At 37.0% G+C, this 24,374-nt stretch overlaps 2 protein-coding genes and 1 long non-coding RNA gene across 3 annotated transcripts in view; 1 reads left to right on the top strand and 2 right to left on the bottom strand.

Moving 5' to 3' along the window:
• COG5 (component of oligomeric golgi complex 5) overlaps positions 1-24,374 on the bottom strand; it is a 183,528-nt gene that overhangs the window by 145,536 nt on the left and 13,618 nt on the right. The gene's annotated exons all lie outside the window — the stretch shown is intronic.
• Positions 34-6,154, top strand: GPR22 (G protein-coupled receptor 22). Its single transcript, XM_035332436.1, has 3 exons — positions 34-480; positions 1,503-2,555; positions 4,546-6,154. Exon 3 carries the CDS (start codon positions 4,572-4,574, stop codon positions 5,871-5,873), a length of 1,302 nt encoding a protein of 433 aa, XP_035188327.1. The 5' UTR covers positions 34-480; positions 1,503-2,555; positions 4,546-4,571; the 3' UTR covers positions 5,874-6,154.
• On the bottom strand, positions 3,540-15,532 carry LOC118170334. Its single transcript, XR_004752648.1, has 3 exons — positions 15,520-15,532; positions 14,224-14,228; positions 3,540-3,731 (listed from the first exon to the last, which is right to left on the bottom strand). It is a non-coding gene; the product is annotated as an uncharacterized LOC118170334 (long non-coding RNA).

Raw genomic sequence — 24,374 nt, forward strand, 5'->3', positions numbered from 1 at the left:
CACAGTTTAAGCCCCACATCACTGACCAATCAAAATTAGTGAATGCACTGCATCTCTCTGCAGTGAAGGGAAGCGACAAGGTAGGCTGTCATTCTGCAAAAGCTGCCCATCGCAAGCTCTCCTCTCTGAAGCGCTGCTCTTCTTTTTTAGAAAGCCTGAATCTCGGCGGTGTCTCTGGAGACGAGAAGCCTTCAGTATGTTAAATGACTTTCATTATGTATTTTCAGATGCTTATTGATTCTACAGTGGGAAGAGTGGGAGACTGCAGCAGCCTCTAAAGCAGAACTCAACCAGTTGTATACATTAGCAGTATGCTGAAACAATGGCACAGTACAGGCACAAATTTTCATTAAGGGCATTTTTCGAAGATATGCTTGTTACCCTTTTTCCCTTCTACTCTGCTAACAAGTGAGCAAAATGAATCCCTCCAACCTGGAACTGCTTCACCTGCATCGAGAATTTATCAAACCTTTAGTGGAGGTAAGATCTGTTCCTTATTATGGTATGCAGAATAAGCAACATTTAACATAAAAAGGGAGAAGAAAAAAAAAAAAGGAAGCGTCAGATTCGACTTACATTAAATGCTAGTTATCTTGCTGTATTCGAGTCCAGGAAATATTTGAATGCTATTTCCCCTTACCCATTAAAAACACAGTGGTAGAAAAATGCAATTCTGTATGAAAGTCTTGCAGAATATTAAGAGGCTGTTTTGCTCGTACACCATGAAGACAGTACAGTTTGGGTTACTATAGTACTGGGGGGGGAGAGGAACGACACGAAATGCAAGCAGGAATATTTTTTCCTCTCTCAGCAGTATTTCCAAATATTGGCAGTTAAATAGGTTACAGCTTTGTGCAGTTATTCTGTGAAGAATCAGCCGGTCTCTTAATTGGTGTATACTTATTGCTTTCTGAAGGTCGAGTAATATGACTAATCTCTTGACTTGCTCATGTAATGCCCCTTTTTTCCTGTTGCTTTTTTGAAAAAAAAAAAAAAAGTTATTTCTTCCATTACCCCCCCCACATCGAGCCATTTATTACAAACGTGGATTTGCAACCCATTTATATTGGCGAAGAAAATTTGAATGTGTGCAAATCAAACAAAAAACTATAAAAGCTCACTGACTGCTCAATTTCTTATTAGAAGGGAGTTGTGTGTCTCAACTAGCTGCTCACAGCGCTGTAAAACTACATCTTCTAGCTGTAGTCACAGGCACCCTACATCCAACAGTTACTGCTTCTAGTCAGGGTTTCCTGTAGCCTTCACTATTTGGAGAACAGGAGACGTGTCCAAAAAAATGAATTCATGTAAGTTGACAGAATGACAGGATTTTACTAGGAAATAGTGAACAAACTAACCGGTTTTCGATGGGATTTTTAAGATCCAATTTTAGATATCTTTTATTCATGAAGTAATGATGTTAAAAAAGATACTGTTGCATTACTTGATTTTGACATTACAAGCCCTACTTTTAACCTTTTTTTTTTCCTCCCCTTCACAAGGGCATGCAGCAACTAATTCAGTTTTCCAACTGACAATATGAAGAATGCAGTTGACCGGGTACCTTTCTAGCTGTACGACCTCCAAGCAGCGGGATGCATCACTAAAATGTACTCCTAAGACATAAAGGAATTAGAAACAAACAAACAAAAAATGGAACACGCTTGTATTACCATTTACGTGCACGACACTTCAACAGTATATGTGGAAGACTAACACATCTGCTCACATTTCCTTACAAGAAGGATGCAGGGATTGATTCTTAAAATGGTGAGCATCTCTTAAAGAGGGATTTATAATTTAAAACCAGAATTGTGGAAATTACTGATGCATGAAGAAACAATGAAACATGAATTCCCACAAGGAGAATATGCATACTTCACCAGCAAGCTGCACAAGGGTTTAACCAGGCTTTTTCTAAACTGCTCATTAAATATCTTATTTGTCATAATGACTAATGGATATTTTTCCTCTCAATTTTATGATCTGTTATGTATTCTCCTTAAATGAAAATAAACCAAATTAGGGAACTCATGGTTACTCGCAAAGCACACGAACTGGATTTTATGATGTATAGCAACTTCTTTGACTAAGCCATCACTCAAAAGTAATGAGCAGGAGTATTACAGAAAGAAACACGCAACTCTAACTAAAGGATGCCTACGTACACTCTGAACACAGAAGTCAGATATTTTTTGGTTTTTAAACCTGGAAAATAAAAACAGGCTGCTACAAAATGCAACAGGGGAAAGAAATTAACATCACGTAAAGGTTTGTTATTGCTGGCCTGAAACTCAGAACAGACACAGAACACGCGCAGGTCTTTAGAAGCATCTCAGGCAACTGAGGAGTCCCCATGTTTAATCAAAATTTGCTGCTGCTGAATTGCTGGAACAAAAAAAGGAAAAAAAAATCTGCAAGGAATGAAATAAGAGCCCAGCTACAACTTGGCTCCGAGGTGACAGTGCATGTCAAATACCTGGCAGTGACACCATGTACGAATTTATGACAAGCTGCTACAATGATCTGAAAGACCCCTGAGGCACAGAAAACAGGTAGGTCAGAAGTTGCATGCACCTGGCCTCTCTTCTGCATTTACAAGGAAACAGGCAGGCTTCAGAAAGGCAAGGTGTTTGGTAAATTGCCCCTCTGCCTTGACATTTCGACTTGTGATTAACTGAAACTGATCCACGCAACAAAGAGGTGATATATAATCTGGGCATTTAGATTGAACACTCAGATACAGCACATCTATTGTCGCAAGATTTCAGGTAGCATCATGGCACAGTTCAGATATTTTTTGTTTGTTTGTTTTGAGTGAGATCTGCTTTTGATTTCTTCCTGGCTTTTACTAATACCTGAGAACTCAATTTATCAAGTTCAAGTATTTGGAATGGTCCTTGAAATACAGTCACAGCCAGGACCACATACACAGAGGAAATCATATTCCTGAGGTTTAATATAAACCTATTAGAGGTTGCCTAAATTAGAAATTAAACAAAGCTTTTGAAATGTATTTCATGCCTGAAACTAATACGTTCTAATTTATATTTCTTGTATTTAAGAGGAAAATGTGAAGGAACTGTTGAAGCATAGCAAGAATTTTCATCATACAATTTGCAATTAATAGTATTGTGCAGTTGAGGCTTTTCAAACTGCAGATAAAAGCCATTTGCATATTGTATCCCAAGTGTGCTTAATTCATACTTTCATTTAAAAACAGCTCATTTTAGTTCACCTTAGTGCTATCCATTTTTAATGTATTCAGAGTGGAACAAAGGTCTGCATTTAAATTTAGTTTCATGCCAAGTACTTCCCCCCTTAAATTTAAAGCTACTTATAAAATCCTCAAGCATCAATCACAACAAGGAATTGAATGACCTCTCTTTTGTTTATTCATCTCATTACAACCTCTCGAGCTGGCTGACACTACCAATAATAGACATGTCAGGTATTAGATGCAGATGCTATGTTTACAACCTATCAGCGTGTGTAAAACAAAGCAGATGCAGCCACTAAATAAAAATTTCCTAGATTTTTAGATATCACTGGATCTCCTAGATGCATTAAATGCTACTTTTTTTGAACCTCACTTTCTCTTAGGATAAACACACTGTGTATACAAATCTGCTGGATTTAATTTCAGTATGTAAAAAAAATGAAAGAGGCGATTTTATATTTAACGTTATTTTATAAAGCTATTCCTTTAAATCTATTCTGGAATAAGATTACTCTTCCATTCCATCTAGGCACCGACTTCTTGCAGACACAGAATATTCATCGCAGAAAAAGGAAATGTAACACTTTTACAGTAAACTCCATTACCCCAAATCTATGTAAGATTTGCATTTGAAATTATACATACTTACATAAACTCGTTCTAGTGATGTTTCATACATGTAGATGCACACAAGATGAAAGTGAGCACAAGTTTCCAAGCTCTATAAAAAATCTGCTTAATTGCAGAACTTCGTATCTCAGCCCTCAACACTGTTACGAAGTCTTCATTAGAAAGAGGCTGCTAAATTGCCATAATAATTTAAGTGTTCTTTTTATGATACATAAGCAAGCGTTCCATGCTCCTATCACTTTCTGTTTCCACAAGAGCCTTTTTAAATTGATCTTGAGTACTAATTTGTTAATACTTAACAGCATTCTTCTGAAATAGCCCTCTACACAATACAAAGGCAATGCACGAGTATAGTTTATTCAACAAGCGGGCCCTTTGTAAAAGCCACATCACTATAAATAAAGCCTTGTCTCCCCTAAGTGGAAGCTTTTCACTTTTTTTTTCTTTTTCTTTTTTTTTTTTTAAGAAAAAAAAAAAAAGGTCCTGCTTTCCTTTTAAAAGGAAAGAGCTTTTTGTGGATTCTCTGGCTTTTGAGTCCATGCCAAGCACAGCTCTAAACATACAGTAAACAATTAAGAGTTTGGTAAGAATACATGCTTTTCCTCCCTCCTCCTTTCCCATCATTTTTCGCCAATAACAAAAAAATGTTAAAAAAGAAAGAAATCAAAGAGTTCCATATTTATTTCACCTTTCAGGAGAAAAAAACAACTGCAAGAAAAGAATGTGTTTCTCCCCCATTCTGGAGGTCAACATGCAGTCTGAATCTAACATTACAGTTCGAGATGCCATTGACGACATCGACACCAACATGTACCGACCACTGTCATATGCATTAAGCTTTCAAGTTTCTCTCACTGGATTTTTGATGTTAGAAATTGTTTTGGGACTTGGCAGCAACCTCACCGTGCTGGTACTTTACTGTATGAAATCCAACTTAATCAATTCTGTCAGTAACATAATTACAATGAACCTTCATGTACTTGATGTAATAATTTGTGTGGGATGTATTCCTCTAACTATAGTTATCCTTCTGCTTTCACTGGAGAGTAACACTGCTCTAATCTGCTGCTTCCACGAGGCTTGTGTCTCTTTTGCAAGCGTTTCAACTGCAATCAATGTCTTTGCTATCACTCTGGACCGATACGATATCTCTGTAAAACCTGCCAATCGAATTCTGACCATGGGAAGGGCTGTGATATTAATGACATCAATCTGGATCATCTCACTTTTCTCCTTCCTGATTCCTTTCATTGAAGTCAATTTTTTCAGTCTCCAAAGCGTGAGCACTTGGGAAAACAAGACGCTTTTGTGCGTCAGTGCAAACGAATACCACACGGAGCTGGGGATGTACTACCACCTCCTCGTGCAGATCCCAATCTTCTTCTTCACCGTTATAGTAATGCTCATTACCTACACCAAAATACTCCAGGCTCTGAATATCCGAATTGGCACGAGATTTACAACAGGACAAAAGAAGAAAGCTCGGAAGAAAAAAACTATCTCTTTGACCACTCAACACGAGACTACCGACGTCTCACAGAGCAGTGCGGGGAGAAATGTAGTCTTTGGTGTAAGGACTTCTGTGTCGGTCATAATCGCCCTGCGCCGAGCCGTGAAACGGCACCGGGAGCGACGAGAGCGACAAAAGAGAGTCTTCAGAATGTCCCTTTTGATTATTTCAACCTTCCTGCTCTGCTGGACACCCATCTCTGTTTTAAACACCACAATCTTGTGTTTGGGCCCAAGTGACCTTTTGGTTAAGTTGCGATTATGTTTTCTAGTGATGGCGTACGGAACGACTATATTTCACCCTCTCCTTTATGCATTCACCAGGCAAAAGTTTCAGAAAGTTCTGAAAAGTAAGATGAAAAAACGAGTTGTTTCAATAGTGGAAGCGGACCCCATGCCAAATAACGCGGTAATACACAACTCATGGATAGAGCCTAAAAGGAACAAAAAGATTACCTTTGAAGACAACGAAGTAAGGCAGAAATGTTTAGTACCTCAGGTTGTCACTGACTAGACTTCAGTACTCACCAAAACACATCGAGAGGAATATTGAACAAATTGTAGAAAAATACTGCCAAATAAGAAAAACTTTTTTTTAAAACTATTGGCTAGACTGTAAATTTTCCAATATGTATGTTAAATAGAGTAGGTCTTGTATATTCGATTTCTTCATTATGTAAGATATCTGTTGCATGGCCGTTTGTTAGCGTAACACCACGTGTATATTTGTCAAAAATATTCAAGTCCTCTTTTTTAGAAAATAAATAGCCTTAATGAAGTGCAAACTTTTAAAAATATTTGTATGGCTCAGTTTCTCTGTAAATATAAAGTAATTTTTAACCAAAAATTCCACTCGGGAATGCTTCATATTCTAAGGCACAAATTCAACATTTTGCATGACATAGCATTCTTAAATTATGAATTCATAAACAGTGTTGCTCAGAAATGTTCTGATAGCTGCACAGCTACAACTTGCACACGTTTTAATCTTATATTCAGATAGGTAATTATTTCAAATTTCCCCAGCAAGCAATTACCATGCACATGTTTAAAAATAAAAATAAAAGAGCCATTTATGCTATGCTCTTCAATTAATGGTTCAGAACCAGCTCATTGTTATGGGAAAAAAATACTCAGGTTGGTTCAAAAGCTGAAAATACTTCCACAAAAAAAAAAAAAAAAAAAAAAAAAAAAAAAAAAATAAAAAATCTTGAATTCTGAACCAGTTAATCACAGCCTCAGATCTGCAGTTTCTATATGGAAAGCACACGATATTGAATAATTATACAGTAGGGATGGAGGGGGCTAGAGGCAAAGACGCATTATAGAAAGGCAAAAACACAGATGTAAAAGTCCTTGGGCCTGACATTAAAAGACAAACACCCAACAAACCATTTGTGTGCAAAGGCTCAGATTTTCACACTGCTCTGTGACTGGACCTCCAGCCACAGGGAGGCGGAAGAATCTTCCGGAAAGAGATTTTTAATTCATGGCATCTATCTACATAGACAGATACAGCTGTCAAGTGCCACAGCTAAAGAGTATTTTCTTGCCCTCATTAACCTTCGTATTATTCAGAATTCACCTTTCCTCCAATGATGCTCAGTTCTGCTCATGTGACTGCTATGTCCCATACAATCATCACGACTGCTAGCTACCCTACTTCTCTATTTTTTGGACAGTTATGATATATCATCACTCTATACTTTCTTTTTCCATTTCATCTTATACCTTCGGTGAAGGATCAGGAAGCCTTAAGAAGTCATTATCACCCGTAGCACTGCAAGCAAGAATTGACATATTCACACACACCCCCCCCCCTGAAATTTTGTTTTAGTGTTTTGCACTATCCCATGCATAAAAATTAATTATTTCAATGATCAGTGGCTACGTGCATTGACTTGGGTACCAGCTGCAGCGAGAATAGGGCAGGGGGATGGGGAAGAGGACCCACAAAGCTACAAAATCAATTAGAATGATTTCACTTGTCTGGTTATATAAACTGCTCAGTGTGTCACCAGCTACCACTATAATTAAAAGGCTAATTCTCAGTAAGTATTGGCTTCTATTAAAAACAGAAACAAACAAACAGAGAACACATCCTTGAATATGAGAGCTAGTTTGACTAAAGTATTAGATTAAAAGTATTTCTGAAGCATTTTTCTGAAATTGCCTAGGAAAAAAAAAAAAAAAAAAGTGTGGTGTTAAGGGAGCAAAAAGTTATTTTCCATCACATTTTTAAATCATATCTGTATTGCCAACACTGGTTTATGTTTTAAAATAATAATAATATTTTTTATGTACCTTAGTTTACTTAAGCTCATGGCTTACTTTACCAGAACTGAAGCCTCTTTAAATTAGCCAAGTTCTGACTATAAGTTTTATTTTCTAATTGATAATAATTCATTACCTAAAATTACTGTGCAATATTCATTCAGCCATAATTTCATTGGCTTTGTTGTAAAAACTAACCCAACTATACCTGCATTCAACTGTACCCTCTTACAAACAGGATCAATTAGTGTGAATTTCATCCAAGCTACCCCTCGTTTCCTACAAGAGCAGAAATCCTTCATCTTATTCAAAAGTAAACCTAACGGTTGTGTACATGAAGGTTTTAGTTTTTAAATCCTGTATGTCCCAAGCTTACCACTTTAAAAAATATTCTTGAAGGAGCAAGCTTTTCTGAAAAGAAGTGAACCAAAAACAAAACAAAACAAAACAAAACAAAACAAACTTTTTTTTCTTTTTTATAACAATTCTTTCTTTCTCTGGGTAACTGTGTTCAGTATTCTGAGCATTAGGAGGAGAAAGTGGGATCTCTAAGATTAATGGCATAATATGATTTAACTGATGACTTACCTTCCAATAAAACATTCTTAAATGAATTTAAAATACTATTCATTTATTTAAAAAGAAGAAAAAAGATGTAATGACCAGTGCACATGAATATGCTTGCCATTACTCATGTCTTTATCTGAAATAATCATTTAAGAAAAGCTTGCAGCCTTGAAAGGTTTCTCGACAATATGGCTTTACTTTTAAAAACTAAATAAAACCGCAAGTACTACATATTTAGTGTTAAAAGCTCATTCACTAGAAATACAGATTCAATGAAGCAGTACTTCATAACAAAGAGAAAATACAGCCTAGGAATTAGGGCAAGAGATTAAGTCAGGTTTTAAAGGTTATGTCGATCGGTCAATGATTGGCTGTAAGCACGTAAGCCAGTTCCTTTGTATATTTACTGTTCTTCATCTTGCATTAAATAAGGAGAAGAAAAAGGACTCGTACAATGTTAGAGTGCACTTGGAGCTCTGCAGAAGAAAATTCTGCATGGAGCAGGGAGTAGGAATATGTGCAATACTATATGCGTGCAGGATTCATTAGAAAACAGAAGCATACATGATCTGCACCACAAAGACGAGAGATTTAACACAAACAAGATGAAATAAAGATTAACTAGTGGAGGAACACTGTTATGTCCTACTGATACAGAAGAGGATGTTAGGAGGGATATGAAGGTGTGCCGTGGGTGCTTGACAGACAAAAGACTAAAACAGAATGCAAAAAATAGTCGGCAACACTGGGGAAAAAAGGGCAAATACATGCCATAGTATTGTACAATAAGAAGCCCACTACATTCTTAAAAATGATCTCATTAGAGTGAGTCATTAGTTCAATTACACTTCACACCACTCAGCCTAAGGCAAGCAGAATTGTACAGGACTCTAAAAATGCTAATTCCAGCAAATACATCGTGGAAACTCAAGCAACAGCCACCAGTTTCCACATCGTTTCCATCCCTAAAGCATTAGCTGGTATCTGTTTTCTTCCAGCTTCAAACGCAGTCCCATCCGATTTCACACTGTAAAATGAGGTTAGCCCGTGCTAAAAACACAGAAAGATGAGGACAGTGCCAGCACCTATTACAATATTCAAGAGCCACACCTTAACAAACTAGTGAATCACACACTAGGGAAACAGAAACATAACGAGCTCACAAACACCTAGTTTCAAGATGGATGGCAACAATTTTTACGGGTTACAAGACACTGCTACTTGGTCACAAGTTCTGGCTGCTTCATTAGTACCAGGGGAGTAAGAATCACTACAATGATTTATAAACATATTAAAAATGTATACATCCAGATACATATTAGATCAATCGAACTCTTCCTCCGTTGCTACCTAATTACACACATGCACATTATACATAATTATTTCACATCAGTACACATTATGAAAGTAGAATTCAGTGTGATATGAAGGGATTTTTCTACGTGTATTTCTGAACCAAACAGGCAGACACTATACAGACACCGTCGCACCGTGCACCTGCTTCAACATCTCCTCTTTTCTCTCTCCTTTTTTTTATTATTTAAAAGAAATACTATACTCAATACGATATATAATTTACCTGGGCATTATAAAGAATTTTTCTGCTGTTAACCATTATGTACACCACACTCCAAAACACACAATAGTTCATTTTGAACATCAATGTATGTGCTAGGCATCAGAATTCTTTGATAGCTGAATATTTTAGACACGTTTGTTTCCTCCAAAGGAAAGTGTTTTAGTTACCAACTGCCATTGAAGTCTTTTAAAAGAAAAGAATGCAGCATTTCTTTAGCAAAGCTTCAATGTAGTATTAAAAGGTACAGAATACACTAACTTACCATTCCCTTCCCCACTGTTCAAACAAAACACCTCAACCATACAGCTAAGGACAATCAGCTTCAGTCTTAAAACCTTCCAGCTTTACGACAGCCAAATCCCACTCCCACTTCACACATCCTGCTGTGATATCACTGAATTCATTCGTCTTACACCCAAAGGAGAGAAGAATCTGACTCCATAATTACCTTCTCCTTTTCCTAATTCAGAGAACAATCCTGCAATTCAAAAAGCAAGATTAAACTTGGGGATTGGGTTTTGTTTTGCTGGGCACTTATCTGGAAAAAAAAAAAAAAAAAAGAGAGAGACGTAATAACTGACTAAAACTGACTAATAGGAAAATTAGAATTGACTTATACCCCATACCCAATGACTGTTAAACAAGAAGGATGTGAAGTAGAGAAGCTGTGGATGCCCCATCCCTGGAGGTGTCCAAGGCCAGGCTGGATGGGGCTTTGGGCAACCTGGTCTGGTGAGAGGTGTCCCTGCCCATGGCAGGGGGGTGGGACTGGATGGGCTTTGAGGTTGGGTTCCAGCCCAGGCTACTCCATGGTAACAGAAAGCCAGAACAACCAATCTTTGAATCATCAAGTGTGATAAGTGGTCCTGACAAAAATTGCTAGGAGCTGGGCAGAGAACCACATGAGTAGCAACTTTTGACAAAGTTTTTGATTTAATGAATTGTACGTGGAGCAACAGGTAAACTGAGTGTGCATCATTCCACTGTCTCGTTTACTAGAGATATTCTATATGTTTTACTGAGTACAGAGTGCACAGAGAGTATGGGCATTCCAAGAACATACCTGAAAGGAAAATGTTAGATGTCTGTTCCCAGTGATAAATCTCAAATAAAAAAATACTTGAATTTTCTCTCAGATCAGCATTTAGTCAGATAACTTCAGTTTGTCTCGATGCTTCAGAAGTGTTTCATAACCATGGTGTGTTTTCAATTACTGCTTCTTTATCTTAATTTACTTTTGTTGAGTATTAAACTGAAGGAGAAATGTCATTAGACATTTCTATGTTATTTGAGAAAAATGCAACTTCAGTGGTTATTATAAATAGATTCTGAATGGAAGAAATGTTTTCTTATGTATCTATTTTATGCATTTGGTTATCATCAATTTCCTATGTTATGACGAAATTCTCAGACAATAGAAAGAAGTTCATTTAAAATGGAAGAAAAAGACACAAGACTTACAATAAAAAGTCTGTGGAAGGTATTCAACCTAAAATTATTAGAACATATTTTATTTTTATAGTTTGAATTAACCCTATCTTTTGAATATATGCATGATTATGTCCGCATTCTGACTGCTGACACTCGGCAGGCAGGCAGGCAGGCGGGCAAGCTGACGGCACAATGCTGTTGGCAAACAGCACGCCCTTGTTTCCTTCTCAAGCTGGGTTTTGGAAATATACATTTGGTTTCTGTTATCTTGCTATGATCTCTAACTTCCTACCCTATCTTGCAACAGTTTAACTTGCTGCCCTGTCTGATAAACAAATCAGTGTCACTGCTGAAACAACATTATTGCTGGAAAATCTGTCACTCTGGCTATGTCAGACTGTTATTAGCAGAGCAATATTAGTGCAGCTTTACTTACAACTACACTAGGATCTCTCACAATCTGTTGTGAGATTTTCCTTCATGTTCAACTCAATTAGTAACGGGGAAAAAGCACAATAACTGATGACAACCTCCTGCTTTTTTGTATCGTGGTTTTCTTCCAAATCCTATTTCAAGTTATTTTTCATAAATCCCTGTCACAAATAACCACAGAATCGAGCAGAAGGGAAGTAGGGAAAAAAAAAAGCTTCCCACATCAGGAAATTTTTTCACAAGGATCAGTGCAATTTTGTGCATGGAAATGCATTTAACAGTGTGCTGACTGCAGGCATAAGAAAGGGGAAAGAAATAGTATTTGAAGTGTATGCATCATCATAAAAGAGGTGAATGTGAACAGTGCTGTTGGAAACTCCTTAACAGTAAGGAGAAAGAAACATTATTCTTGCTCTAACAGCTACTAAATGAAACCTACCCTTGTTTGAGAACTAACAAAACAAGTGAAAAGAATTTGTGGACAAAGAGGCCTTAACAAAAGGTAAGTGGTTCAGTAAGTGCAGCAGCAGCTTCCATGCACTAAATACCTAACCCCAAAAAAACACTCACGGAAAACTAATTTTTGTGTTTTGTCAAAATACCACACACCCACACATATATGTAATGCACTATAGCTAAATTAAGAAGATTTAGCGTATGTATTTGTTGCTACTGCGATCGGTAAGTATTTCATGAGAGACTTTTTTTCAGATACAACTGACTTTCCTGGAGTGTCTTTGCATGTAACAAAAACAAGAGTGTTATTTGAATTATAAATTCATCTTCTGAACAGTTACCAAGCAAACATCAAATCGTAAGAAATTTCCGAACAGAGTGAATCACTTCATTTCCTATACTGAAACTGCAACAAACGATTAGGCGTAATAATTTTGACCGCATGAGTTTTTATGCCCATAAATATCAAACTGAGCTTTCAAATAATAATAATAATAATAAAAAAAAAAAAAAACAGAACATGCAGATGATGACAAGTTAAAGGCGTCTTTAAAAAGATAAATGCATTCAGAGGTTTCTGACAAATCCTGCCTTGGTTGCACAGCCTACGATGCAGAAATCCCAAAATGGTTTAAATGAAGTGTAATGAAAGTGGGAAACTTGATTCAGTCAATGAGAATTTGCTATGCCACAGCTGTGTTTCATTTAAAAATCTCAGGTTTCTACTACATCTTCAGTTTGCAACATAGGTCACCTAAAAATTGGGGGAAAAATTTTGAATCGTTTACAATCTGCCACAGAAACAGTGCGTTCCACAAATAATAGGATGTTCCTTCTTTTAATGAGGTTAGGTCTTCACATCTTTCCCTGAAATGACATGAAGAAATGTGAGGCCATGCTGTTTCTCAGCTGAAGAGGGGCTACGTAGATGGTAATACTACAGGTAACCACATTCGGTGCCTCTGGGCAATGAAGGTTGGCCCTGAATGGTGAACAAATAAGAAGACCGTACTAATTTACTTTTCAAACCATAACAGAGAAGAGTCCATTAAACATCTGATGAAACTAATATTTTAAGATTACGTTAATGAGGCAGCAAACAAGGTAAAACATGTGAAAACAGCCTATTTTTAAAGCTACTTCCTATGTTCAAGAATTAAATCTTGCTCCACTCATTATGTTCTACTACATACAGCAACACCTTCACTGATCCTTAAGGCAAGGCAGGAATGACACTTACAAGACTAATGGCTCCCATCCAGCACCTGAACACAGATTAGACTTCAGTCCTCTTTATAGCTATTTGGTTAGTTGGTTTGTTGTTTTTTTGTTTGTTTTGGTGTATTGTTTGGGTTTTTTAACCTGAACATGCTCACACACTGTATATCAACAGGGTAACTTTGGTTATTATGTTTAGGATTTGAATAACCAGGATTTACTTTTACTTGAGGAATTACAACAAACGCGTGTACACATTCCCATTTTCAATTATTATATACTTCTGAATTTGCCAGGCCTCATTTTCCAGTCCTTAGCTCTTGTCATTTCTTTCTCTGCTAATCAACAAGCCCTTCTGTGACCCTTTATTTTCTCCCCATGAATGCACCTCTACAGTCTTAATCTTCAAGAAAAAGAGTCCATTTAATCTCCTACTGTGGCATGTATAATTGCATTTATTCACAGGTCTCCACAAAACTATGTGTTTTTTTTTCTGCATAGCACAATTCCCCACACCAGTTGCTGAAGTACAGATTTGCCTGCTACAGCTGCATGAATGCTAGGACAGAAACAACATTAGAAAAGCAACCTCAGCATGGATGCAGTCCTATTCCAGCATTATACCTAAGTTTAGTACAGTATTTTCACATTTTTAAAAACAGATCACATGAGGGTTTGGTTTTAATAGAAGTGTGTATATGAGCTGAATATATAAAATGCCCTGCCCACCCACATCTGCTTTTCCTCCCGTAATCTGCCATAATCTGAGGTTCATACTCAATGAACACTATCACTACTTTAGCTCTGCTCCTCTTTTCCAGATCTGCTAATAACAAACTTATCTGCCAAGAATGTACAGCAACTGCGAAGTGAGGAAAAGTTGGCTTATTTAAATACTTAGGGGAACAATACCTAAAGAGATTTAAATCATCTAAATCACAGATATTACACATGAAATGAATATATAATGTGCCTACACAATTTCTTTAATCAACTAAGCAATCAAAATCCACCAGTTTGTCTGACCATACATAGTTTCCATTAAAAAAAAATATTTGACTATCATTCATTCAACTTTATACCCTTGAAATCTTCTTTCAAATGAATTCAACTCCTCTACTATTTTTTTCAGCAGCTTTGTGTCTGACTGACTGATTTTAACAGAAATCCCCATTTCCCTTTCTGAATGCTGGACTTTGCCCTTCCCCATTCAATAAGAAGTTATAAACAAATGGCTCCAGGAAATTAGTACATTTGTGTAACATCCTCATTACTTACTGCTGGAATAAGAGGTATCTTTAATTTATAGATGAACAAATTACCCTGCCTCTGTCCAAAAGTAAAGCAAGAGCATTTACTGAGAAATAATATTCTAATATTCTGCCTCCTCCTATTCTAAATCATTATGAACATTCTGGATACCTGCATATTGGTAAGATTATTCTATGATAGGTATCTTTCTGGTACCTGCCAGCCATGGATTTTTCTGCCATTTTTTACACTTATACCTATACACATCACATGTATCAGTTATGTTTACTCATTCCTTTCCAGTTACAACTGTTGTCCTTGCTTTGTCACTACATTAGAAGAGACGTGTAGCCCTCTTTCTTGATTGCCAAAAAAATCCACACTATTTCACAGTCTAGTAAGCCTTGTCAATAAGCTTTCAACTTTCAAGTTTGTCTAAATACAATTGTCAAAAATATTGACCAGATCAACTGCATTAGAAAATTAACTCTTTTCAGAATTGAAACATTAAACACTGGATCTGTTCTCAGTTTGTCCTATGTGGCACAACTACTAATCTTCTGGCAACAACTGGCTCCCAAATCCAGTAAATTTATTTATAATAAGAGAATACAGAATAACATTTTCCTTGTTGATTATAATAATTCCTGTTTAGAAATTTGCAATGCTTTATTACAGGCCATAGGAAACACACAGTCTGGGCTCCCAACACCATCATCTCTTCTTCCACACATCTCAGAAACACACCTAGAAAACATCGATTCAATTTTTCTGGTTTAATTCAGTGGATTGTGAAACTAACATCTTTTGGATTTTTTTATCTGGCTCTCTAATCTGTACGCATTTCCAGATGTAGCATCTTAATACATTATCCTCAGTGAAATTCTCCAGACAAGATTTTTGGCTAATAGCTACCACCATTATTTGATCTTTCCAGACAAACCAGATACACACTTCTTTTCCTTGGTCATACCAAGTTACTTGTCCTTTTCATCCCTTTCATTTATTCACCTTCATTTATTCTCTAACACTATTTCTGAATCCAACTGTTCAAAGGGAACAATCTCAGACACGATGTAATTTCTACATCAACCATGTTATTCGGTACAACCACCAGGTTACACAGTAATAAACTCTTCAGTCCCAGAAGAAAGAAAAAGATAAATATTATGAACTGCTTTCAGTGTTATTTCCTTGACCACTAAGCAACAGATTTCACCATTTGCCATACATAAACAAAAGGAAGTGCACATCCTCTGTGCTATCCTCTGCCAAACTCCCCTAGAAAAAAATACATGTGAATCTTCTCCATGCTATCCCAAGGGGAAATGAATACCTATTGAATTTGAACCATTGAGTTTGATCAACTTAGAGATGATTCCTCTGGCTCTGGGAGAACTAGCCTGCAGCACGCTCCGAAATTTACGAGATGCAAAAAGATCATCCTTCAGAGATTCACAGCTATCCTCTGTATGTCTTCCCTTCTCTCAGCCAAAAATCATTCTTTTAAACTCTTTTCTCATAATTATAATAATTCCTGTCCAAAAAGAATATCCTCTTTGGCAGGCCATTAAATCCCCCCCTCCTTCCTAAGTTCTTATCCACTATCACTTCTTTCCTGCTGGGATCCTTTGAATTGCTGGAAGCAAATAAATCACAACCTGCCAGGCCCCAGATTTTACTTTGTACCTGTTGAAGCCTAAGGCAGGTACAAAAATATATAGCCCTACAACCAAAACTTCTGTGTTATTAGATCATGACAATAATAACCACAATCGGTATTAAAAATGAGATATTAGCAAATGGATTCAGACTAACTGATGACCAAAATTGAAACACAGTTTTCCAGAAATGTAAGGAACAGGAGGTGTGGACATCTATCAGTGCAAGCAAGCAAGAGCAGAAATAAATAGTCTTTGATGGTCCTGGAAGCACGATAAAAGCTAAGAAATACTCCACATGCTACAGCAAAGGCAACTTGAACCCACTGTAATTAACTTCTGACAGTCGTTCTAATGAGACATCAATAACATGCCTCTCAGGACCATATTAACACCTCAAGGTAGAGAGCAGAGTACTAAATCCATCTTAAAATATCTGATATATAGCCCTCTGACAAGGCCTATATAATTGAAACTAAAATTAACAAATCCTAATAATACAGCAAAATCAAATTCTTCAAATAGTTACAGCTGGAAGGCTAACATCATCAAAAACTGAAGTCAGACTAATGCTAATAGGGAAAAATAGTTTTGTAAGTCACTCATTATGGCAAACTTGAAGGATGTTTATGGTAATTTAAAGGAAATTAGACACCAAGTAAGCCCACTGTTACAATTATACTTGGTTTCATTTTCTAGAACTATGCAGAAAGGAAAGTGAAAATTCAAGAGAAACCAAGAAAAGTTATGGCTTTAGAAAAAAAGTGACACAGCAAAGAAACAATGATGAACCTACCTTAACAGAAGCCAAACTTCTAAAAATTTGAGGAAGTCTAAATTCAAGCTCTATTTAAGGCTTATGATGAAAAACAGAATCCCAATAGGATTATTTTTTTCTTGCATCAATTCAGACTTAGCCTTTTCTCTCATATGCCTATAATTACTTAGTGGCTTCTCTTGAAAATGGTTAGAAGAAGAATGCATGCCAGAGATTAGGTAAAACACAGCAACTATTTACATAAAATGATTTGTCTAACAAGGTTTCCAAGCTAGGAATCTTAACCACAGCAAAATACCATTTGATGGTAAAAACTGCATATTTTGTCTGCCTTTTTCAAAGAGGATGAAGAGGTCTTATGCTATTAGGCTCTTAATAATGAAAAATTATACTGTTTTCCATGTCATTTTGTTAAATGCGTAGTAATTCAGTACCTTAATGCAAATAGATTAAATTAACGAACTTGATGCATACTATCAAGATTTTTCTTCCTTCATTTCAAAAGCCAACAAGAAGAAAACAAATATCCACAGGAGCTCCTTACCTTTGCATAAAAGGTAAAGATGGCATAAAATAAAATAAGATGGCATAGAACAAGATTGTTATGTTCACAATTGAAACAGAGAAAGAAATAAGCGGGTGGTATATCAACTACAGAAGAGCACAAGGACCGGCTTCTACACTTGTTACACAATATTTGGTTGTACAACATAATTCATGAAACAATATGATTCAGCAGAAGCTTGAGTAGCTCTTCCTTTAATTTACAATAAATCAAATGTTGACTTTGGCAAACATGAAGCCAGGAACACCACTAAGAAAATAACAAGATCTTCTTAGTAAACAAAAGGATGTTTTGTTAACAATAACTATCCATAGCTATACATGGCACTCCTTTCCATGAAAAGACAGATCAATTAATAAAATAATAATCTTTCTAAATATAGTAAATTGAAGCGTTACAAATATGCCTTTTTCTTTATCAATGTATAAACTAGCCTCTTCAACCACCTCTGTTGTATGACTGTAAATTGAATGTTTCTATCAATGTAACCACACTAAAAATAAAGAATAATTATTTTGCAATGTATCGGACAACAGCATGACAGTGTCCATGAGAAACATAGTATCTGGTGTGCATACATGTGTGCATACATATATATATAATCACAAGGTAATTATGTACTACATACTAAATATATAGTCTAAGAGCATATATAGTGTATATAGAGAGAATATATAACGTGTTTGTATACACTATATATGCTCTTAGACTATATATTTAGTATATATTTAGTCTGCGATTAAATGCAGTATTAACAGTATACAGTTAATCAACAATGTAACTAGAGCAACAGACCATCATTTTCACATTTTTACCGGAGATGCTATGGAAAAGCAATTCAGGCAGCATACTCTCTATATATTCCCATGTGTGATACTGGCTCTTTATACTCGTATTTATGATGAACATCTCATTTTTTTTTAATCCTTCATAAAGCTTGATTTTTATATAAAGGTTAGTTGTTGTTGTTGTTTTTCCAAAAGCAAGTGCTCAGTTTCCAAACAGTTCAAGACTACTACAAATATTTTATTATTATTATTATTATTTTTGTGTCTGCTTGACCTTCCTAACAGATAGCTTTCTTAGCCTGGAATACTACAAATAAGACTTTATATAGACACTTCTTGCAAAATCCTCCATCTTATGATAAAAAAGCCTCAGGCAAAAAACACCCTCAGGGACAAAACAACAAAAAAGGGGACAACATGAAATTGAAGGACATGGAGATCACACTAAATTACAGAAAGGAATAGTATACTCGAGCCCAAGCAATTTCAGCAAAGGTCTGGTAGTGTTACTAGTAACATCAACAGGGATGGAAAAAAAATGTTTTAGCAAGATTTTTGCACTTACAGTGGCTGCAGATGTACCACCTAAAGCAGTGGCAGTCAAAAATAATGCAGATGGCTCCGAGCCAGTAATAAAGTTCAGTCATTCTCAGCAGGACTAATTACCCCAGGCTAAGCATCATGCTAGCATGGCTGTGCAATTCCTATTAATCAAATCAGTTCTGCTACCCCTACAGAACAGTGCATTACGCTACAGACATGCTACGCTGTATTGAGGACACTAGGTCTTACACAAGGCAGTAAGTTTTAACACATCTAAATCCTTAAGCAAAAGTGCCATGAAAGCAACTTTTCCCTCCAGATCGATGTGTTGATTCTTATGAGAAACTGTGCACAGCAATATTAATATCAACAAATGTCTGCCCTGTGGACTAGCAGGGAAAGGGCTCACTGACATAATAGTAACCAGTCCTTCCTCACTTTACTTGGAACTTTGTTCAATCCAAGATCTAGCTCTGCAACCATGCATTCTAAATTTTTGCTCGGAATAGATAAAAATTAAGTTAATATTAGAATTATAATCTCAGAATATGTAAGGGAAGAAGAAGGCAGTGAAAGATAGCTACCACGGTATCTATGACAGGTGTTCAGCCACTGCAAGGTTAGTAATACTTGACTACAGATGCGTAACGTCTTGAATGTTACCTCAAAAAATGCAGCAGTCAAAATGAATGTACAACAATATTTATTTAACCTGTGTCCCAATCAGCCAACCTACAACCACTTCAGAGTAAGTCTCCTGCATGCTCTAGTCAGATTATTTACACTGTTTTAATATTAGAAACAGAAACACAAGATTGGAAAGGACCTACAAGATCATCTAGTCCAACCATCCTCCTATCACTAATACTACCCACTAAGCTATTAAATCATATTTTGTTGCACCTCGTCCAGGCGCCTCTTGAACACCACAAGGGACGGCGACTCCACCACCTCCCTGGGCAGGCCATTGCAGTGCCTGACCACTCTTTGAGAGAAAAAGTTTTTCCTGATATCTAACCTAACTCTCCCCAAGCGCAACTTGTGGCCATTTCCTCGAGTCTTATCATTAGTTATCTGGGAGAAGAGGCCGACCCTCTCCCCATCACAATCTCCTTTTGGGAAGTTGCGGAGTGCAATGAGGTCCCCCCTGAGCCTCCTCTGCTCCAGACACAACAACCGCAGTTCCCTCAGCCACTCCTCATATGACTTTGTGCTCCAGACCTCTCACCACTTTTGTTGCCCTTCTCTGGACATGTTCCAGGGCCTTGATGTCTTTCTTGTACTGAGGGGCCCAAAACTGCGGCCTCACCAGAGCTGAGTACAGGGGATGAACACCTCCCTGCTCCTGCTGGCTAAACTATTTCTAATACAGGCCAGGATGCCATTTGCCTTCTTGGCCACCTGGGCACACTGTTGGTTCATGTTTAGCCAAGCATTGATCAACACTCCCAGGTCCTTTTCCTCTTCACAGTCTTCTAGCCACTCTGCCCCAAGCCTATAGCACTGCATGGGTTATTGTGGCCAAATTGCAGGACCCAGCACTTGGCCTTATTAAACCTCATCCCATTCACCTCAGCCCAGCAGTCCAGCCTATCCAGATCCCTCTGAAGGGCCACCCTGCCCTCAGGCAGATTGACACTACCTCCCAGCTTGGTGTCATATTAAATTAATAAAACACACTGTGGAAACAATATGCACAGTTAATTACAACTTGCAACATATATGGATAATTAGTATAAAACAAGTATGAACCCTCACTATTAAAACAAGTTATTTAAGTTTTCAATTAATTAGAGCTGTTGTTTCCTGAATACTGACTAGTTGGACTCAGTATTTCGATAAACACTAAATACTATTCATCATCATTCTCACCCCTAAAGGTGTAAATTAACATCTTTCTTAAAAACAATTGGATCTCTGAGATATGGATATCTCGCCTTGTGTCTTGGCAAAGGAAAAAAGGTACAGATACGGCGCTTACATTCACACAGTCAGTACCACCTTCCCTCTTGTGCTCACTGCACTCTCCAGAGAGTTTTGACATAACAGCTTTTGAGGGTCACTTTTGCAGCACTCCAGTAACATGACAAGCTGTGTGAAGTTCACTTGACTGTCAGTTACACAGCGAGCAACCAGAACAGAAGTAATCGTGCCAGAGGGGTGAGCTGAAGGCCTTTGAGGAGATTTATCTATTATTTCATCTGAAGGACTGATAAGAAAAAGATAAACTAACGTGACAGCCTGAATTTTTCAATTGCACTGTCCCAAGATTTCAGGAGTAACTGGGCAGTGTCTAAAAAAACAACTCATGGGAAGCAAAATGAACATCAAGCAGTTCAATTAACCAAAACTTCGCTATAACGCTATAATACCATTTCTATTAACGGGGCGGACGGTCGGGCGCAGGGGCAGGGGGGAAAAGGAGGAGAAGCATCTCCGAGATGGTAGCAGGTCAGATTGCTCCTGCTGCTTTCAAAGCAAAAGCACCTCTCTCTAAAGTATTGCCGAAACGTCTGTCTAAACTGCTTTTAAAAAACCTCCAAATATCACTTCTGCCCGTAATGATAATTTCAGGGCAGCTATGAAAACATCTCCCAACATTTCAGATAAAAATGTTCTTTATTTCATTATAGGCCAATTACTTACTGTTTTGATCACAGGGGATGTGGAGAGCTATTTTCTCCCTTCCCACCAAGAAAACTTTGGTTTATCTGAAGAATGTTACTGTGCCTCTCAGACCCCTCTTTTCCAAACCAAAGAGCCACACACTTTCAGTTGCTCCACCCGCTGCCCATTCTCAAGACCTTCAGCCATCACTATGGCTGTACTTAGGATTTTCTCCAATTAACTTACGCCTCCCTTGAATGAGGTGCCTTAAAAGAGGCTTGATTCTCCAGCTGAAGCATGAACAAAAGAAGGTTTCAAGTGCCTTGCACAAAACACCCTCCCTTATAAAGATCTGTACGAATTTCATTGCCAGCAATGTCACACTGTTACAAAACAAATGAACAACTGGCTTGCGCTCAATTTGTGAAGAACTATCAAGTCTTCATCTATGCACGGGTCTCTCTGCAGAACTACTACCTACACAGTCATGTCTCGTATTTCTGCTGTTAATTACGAGTATTTATTGCTAGGACTTTGCACTTGTCTGGAAGAGAAATGAAACCAATTCAACTAAGACATATCTCCAATTTGCTAAGAATATTCTTCATTCTAATCCTGTTGCCCAGCATACTTCCCATTCTTCTCTGCTTGATTAGTACTTGTAAATTTAATAAGGATATACCATATTACATCACTCAACTCATTAATGAAAACACTAGAACACATTTCAACAAAACCCCACTTGATGTATGTTCACTTGTGCAAGTGAACAACTGATGATGTCTTTTTGGACCAGTTTTCTCAAAACTTTTGCTTCTACTGTCCAACATTTTCATCTGCATTATACTGCTGATCTTGCTAGTATGACACAGTGTCAGGAGCCCTACTTAAATCAAACTACAGGGCAGTCATTGATTTCTCTAGTCTGAAGACGTGCTATGCTGCCAAGGAAGAAAATGCAGTCATTTAAGCAAGATTCACATGGTTTAATATTTAACAGCATTTTTTATGTTCTAGACTCCTACAGTTTATTTTTTCTAGAGTTCCTTTGCTTAAAGAACTTAAGTTAGAGTTGTCCACATAAAATAGGAGCCAGTAAGATGTATTTTCAATAAGGTAAACATTCTAGTCTTCTGAATTATCATTTCTTTCTCCCAGGTGTTCTCCAAAATAACCACTAAGAATAATGAGATTACTCTGAAAAGCAGTTGGGATACATTAGGATGGACATAAATAATATATTTTATATTTGTATTTAAAATATATATATAAACACACAAATATATATGCACACAAAGGAATATATATGCGCACATCCTCCTTTCTGTGAAATAGGTCCATGTTTTAACAGCTGCACAGAAGAAAGAACTAGACTTCAAATGTTTAAAATATTTTGAAAGATTTTACTCTGTTTACTGACATAAGCATTTTCAAAAGTAGGGAAAATAATGACTGTGTGCCATTATACAACGATGTTCTACAATGACAAAATCTAAAAAGAAACTGAATTTTCCCAGAGAAATTTAATTCTTCCCTCAATCAAGCATTACTTTGTGTTGCTGTATGACACAAACTGGGTGTCAAGAGCTGTAAGACTACACAATCTACAGTGGTGCTCCCTTTCAGTGGAAACTCCAGGTTACTGCATGTAGCAGGAATACCAGAAAACAACACAAACACAGAAACTTCAATACTCGGTAAGACAAGGTCCCACCAATGCATTACCCGTCAAGGCACCAGAAGAGGTCATCTTCCTCCTCCTACTTCCTTTAATTTTGATTCTAACAGACTTATCAGCTATACCTAGGCCTCTTATTTAAATGATACCATGACACGTCTTGTTTACCTTGGAAAGGTACTTTTTTTCTGTTCTTCACAGGAGAATGTTTCAGGCCCAAGATCACAATTACGTTTCTACAGATGTCACTAGTTTCAGGATGCATTTCAAAAGACAGTTACTACTATTTATCTTATGCCAGCTACAAAAAAATAAAAAAAGCTTTACAGACATAGCCCAAGGGCTTCCTTCAAACTATTTCACCCAATAACATGTATATCCTAATTTCAGTTTTCTCTATCCAGCCTATACTTCTGTACAAAAGTGAGCTCTATTTCTATTTCCCTTAAGTCTTCTGTTGTTATTAAGACTAAAATGCCATGTGCAAGTTTTGCTAGCCCCTTAGAAAGACCATGATACTTAGGATTTTTTTCCATGTTAGCTAGACCTTCATATCTGTCAGTATTTTGCCTTCTCTGTACAACTATGTACCTTTAAATTGAGGTCACAGTCGTACCTTCCCCCATCTTCTCCTCTCCTAAAATACCTGGAAGACAGTATTGTCCCAGAGCAACTTCTATACTGAAGACACCCAATTAAATATTTCAATATCCATTCCCCTTCATTTTATGGCTGCATAGCTTAGTCACAGACTAACTCTGAGTTTGCCAAAGAGCAGAATTATGGCTGCTGTGAAAGCATGTCTCCAAGTATTACATGCTCACAAGGTCATTCAAGCAAATAAATTCACTTGCTGTAAAATAAATTATAATGCAGCCATACACAGAGACTAGGGGTTTATTGTAATTAGAAGTCTAAGCATTTGTATGAATAATGATGACATCAAGATATAGTTATTGAACAAACAAAAGACATAAATCCTTTATTGTCCATAGCTAGCTCTGTAAATGATAAATGGAATTAACAACTTGTCCAGCTATTCACAGTGCAACTACTATTTTTTTTTCTTCAACTGATCAGTTAGTGACAACTAGAGACAGTAATTTCTGCATCTGCACATAGAAGACAGCAGATTTTTCAATACCTATAGAATTTCTTCTGCAAAAGAGAACTGTCTATAGCGTACC

The sequence above is a fragment of the Oxyura jamaicensis genome, chromosome 1 (genome assembly GCF_011077185.1).
Source record: "Oxyura jamaicensis isolate SHBP4307 breed ruddy duck chromosome 1, BPBGC_Ojam_1.0, whole genome shotgun sequence".
Lineage (NCBI taxonomy): Eukaryota > Metazoa > Chordata > Aves > Anseriformes > Anatidae > Oxyura > Oxyura jamaicensis.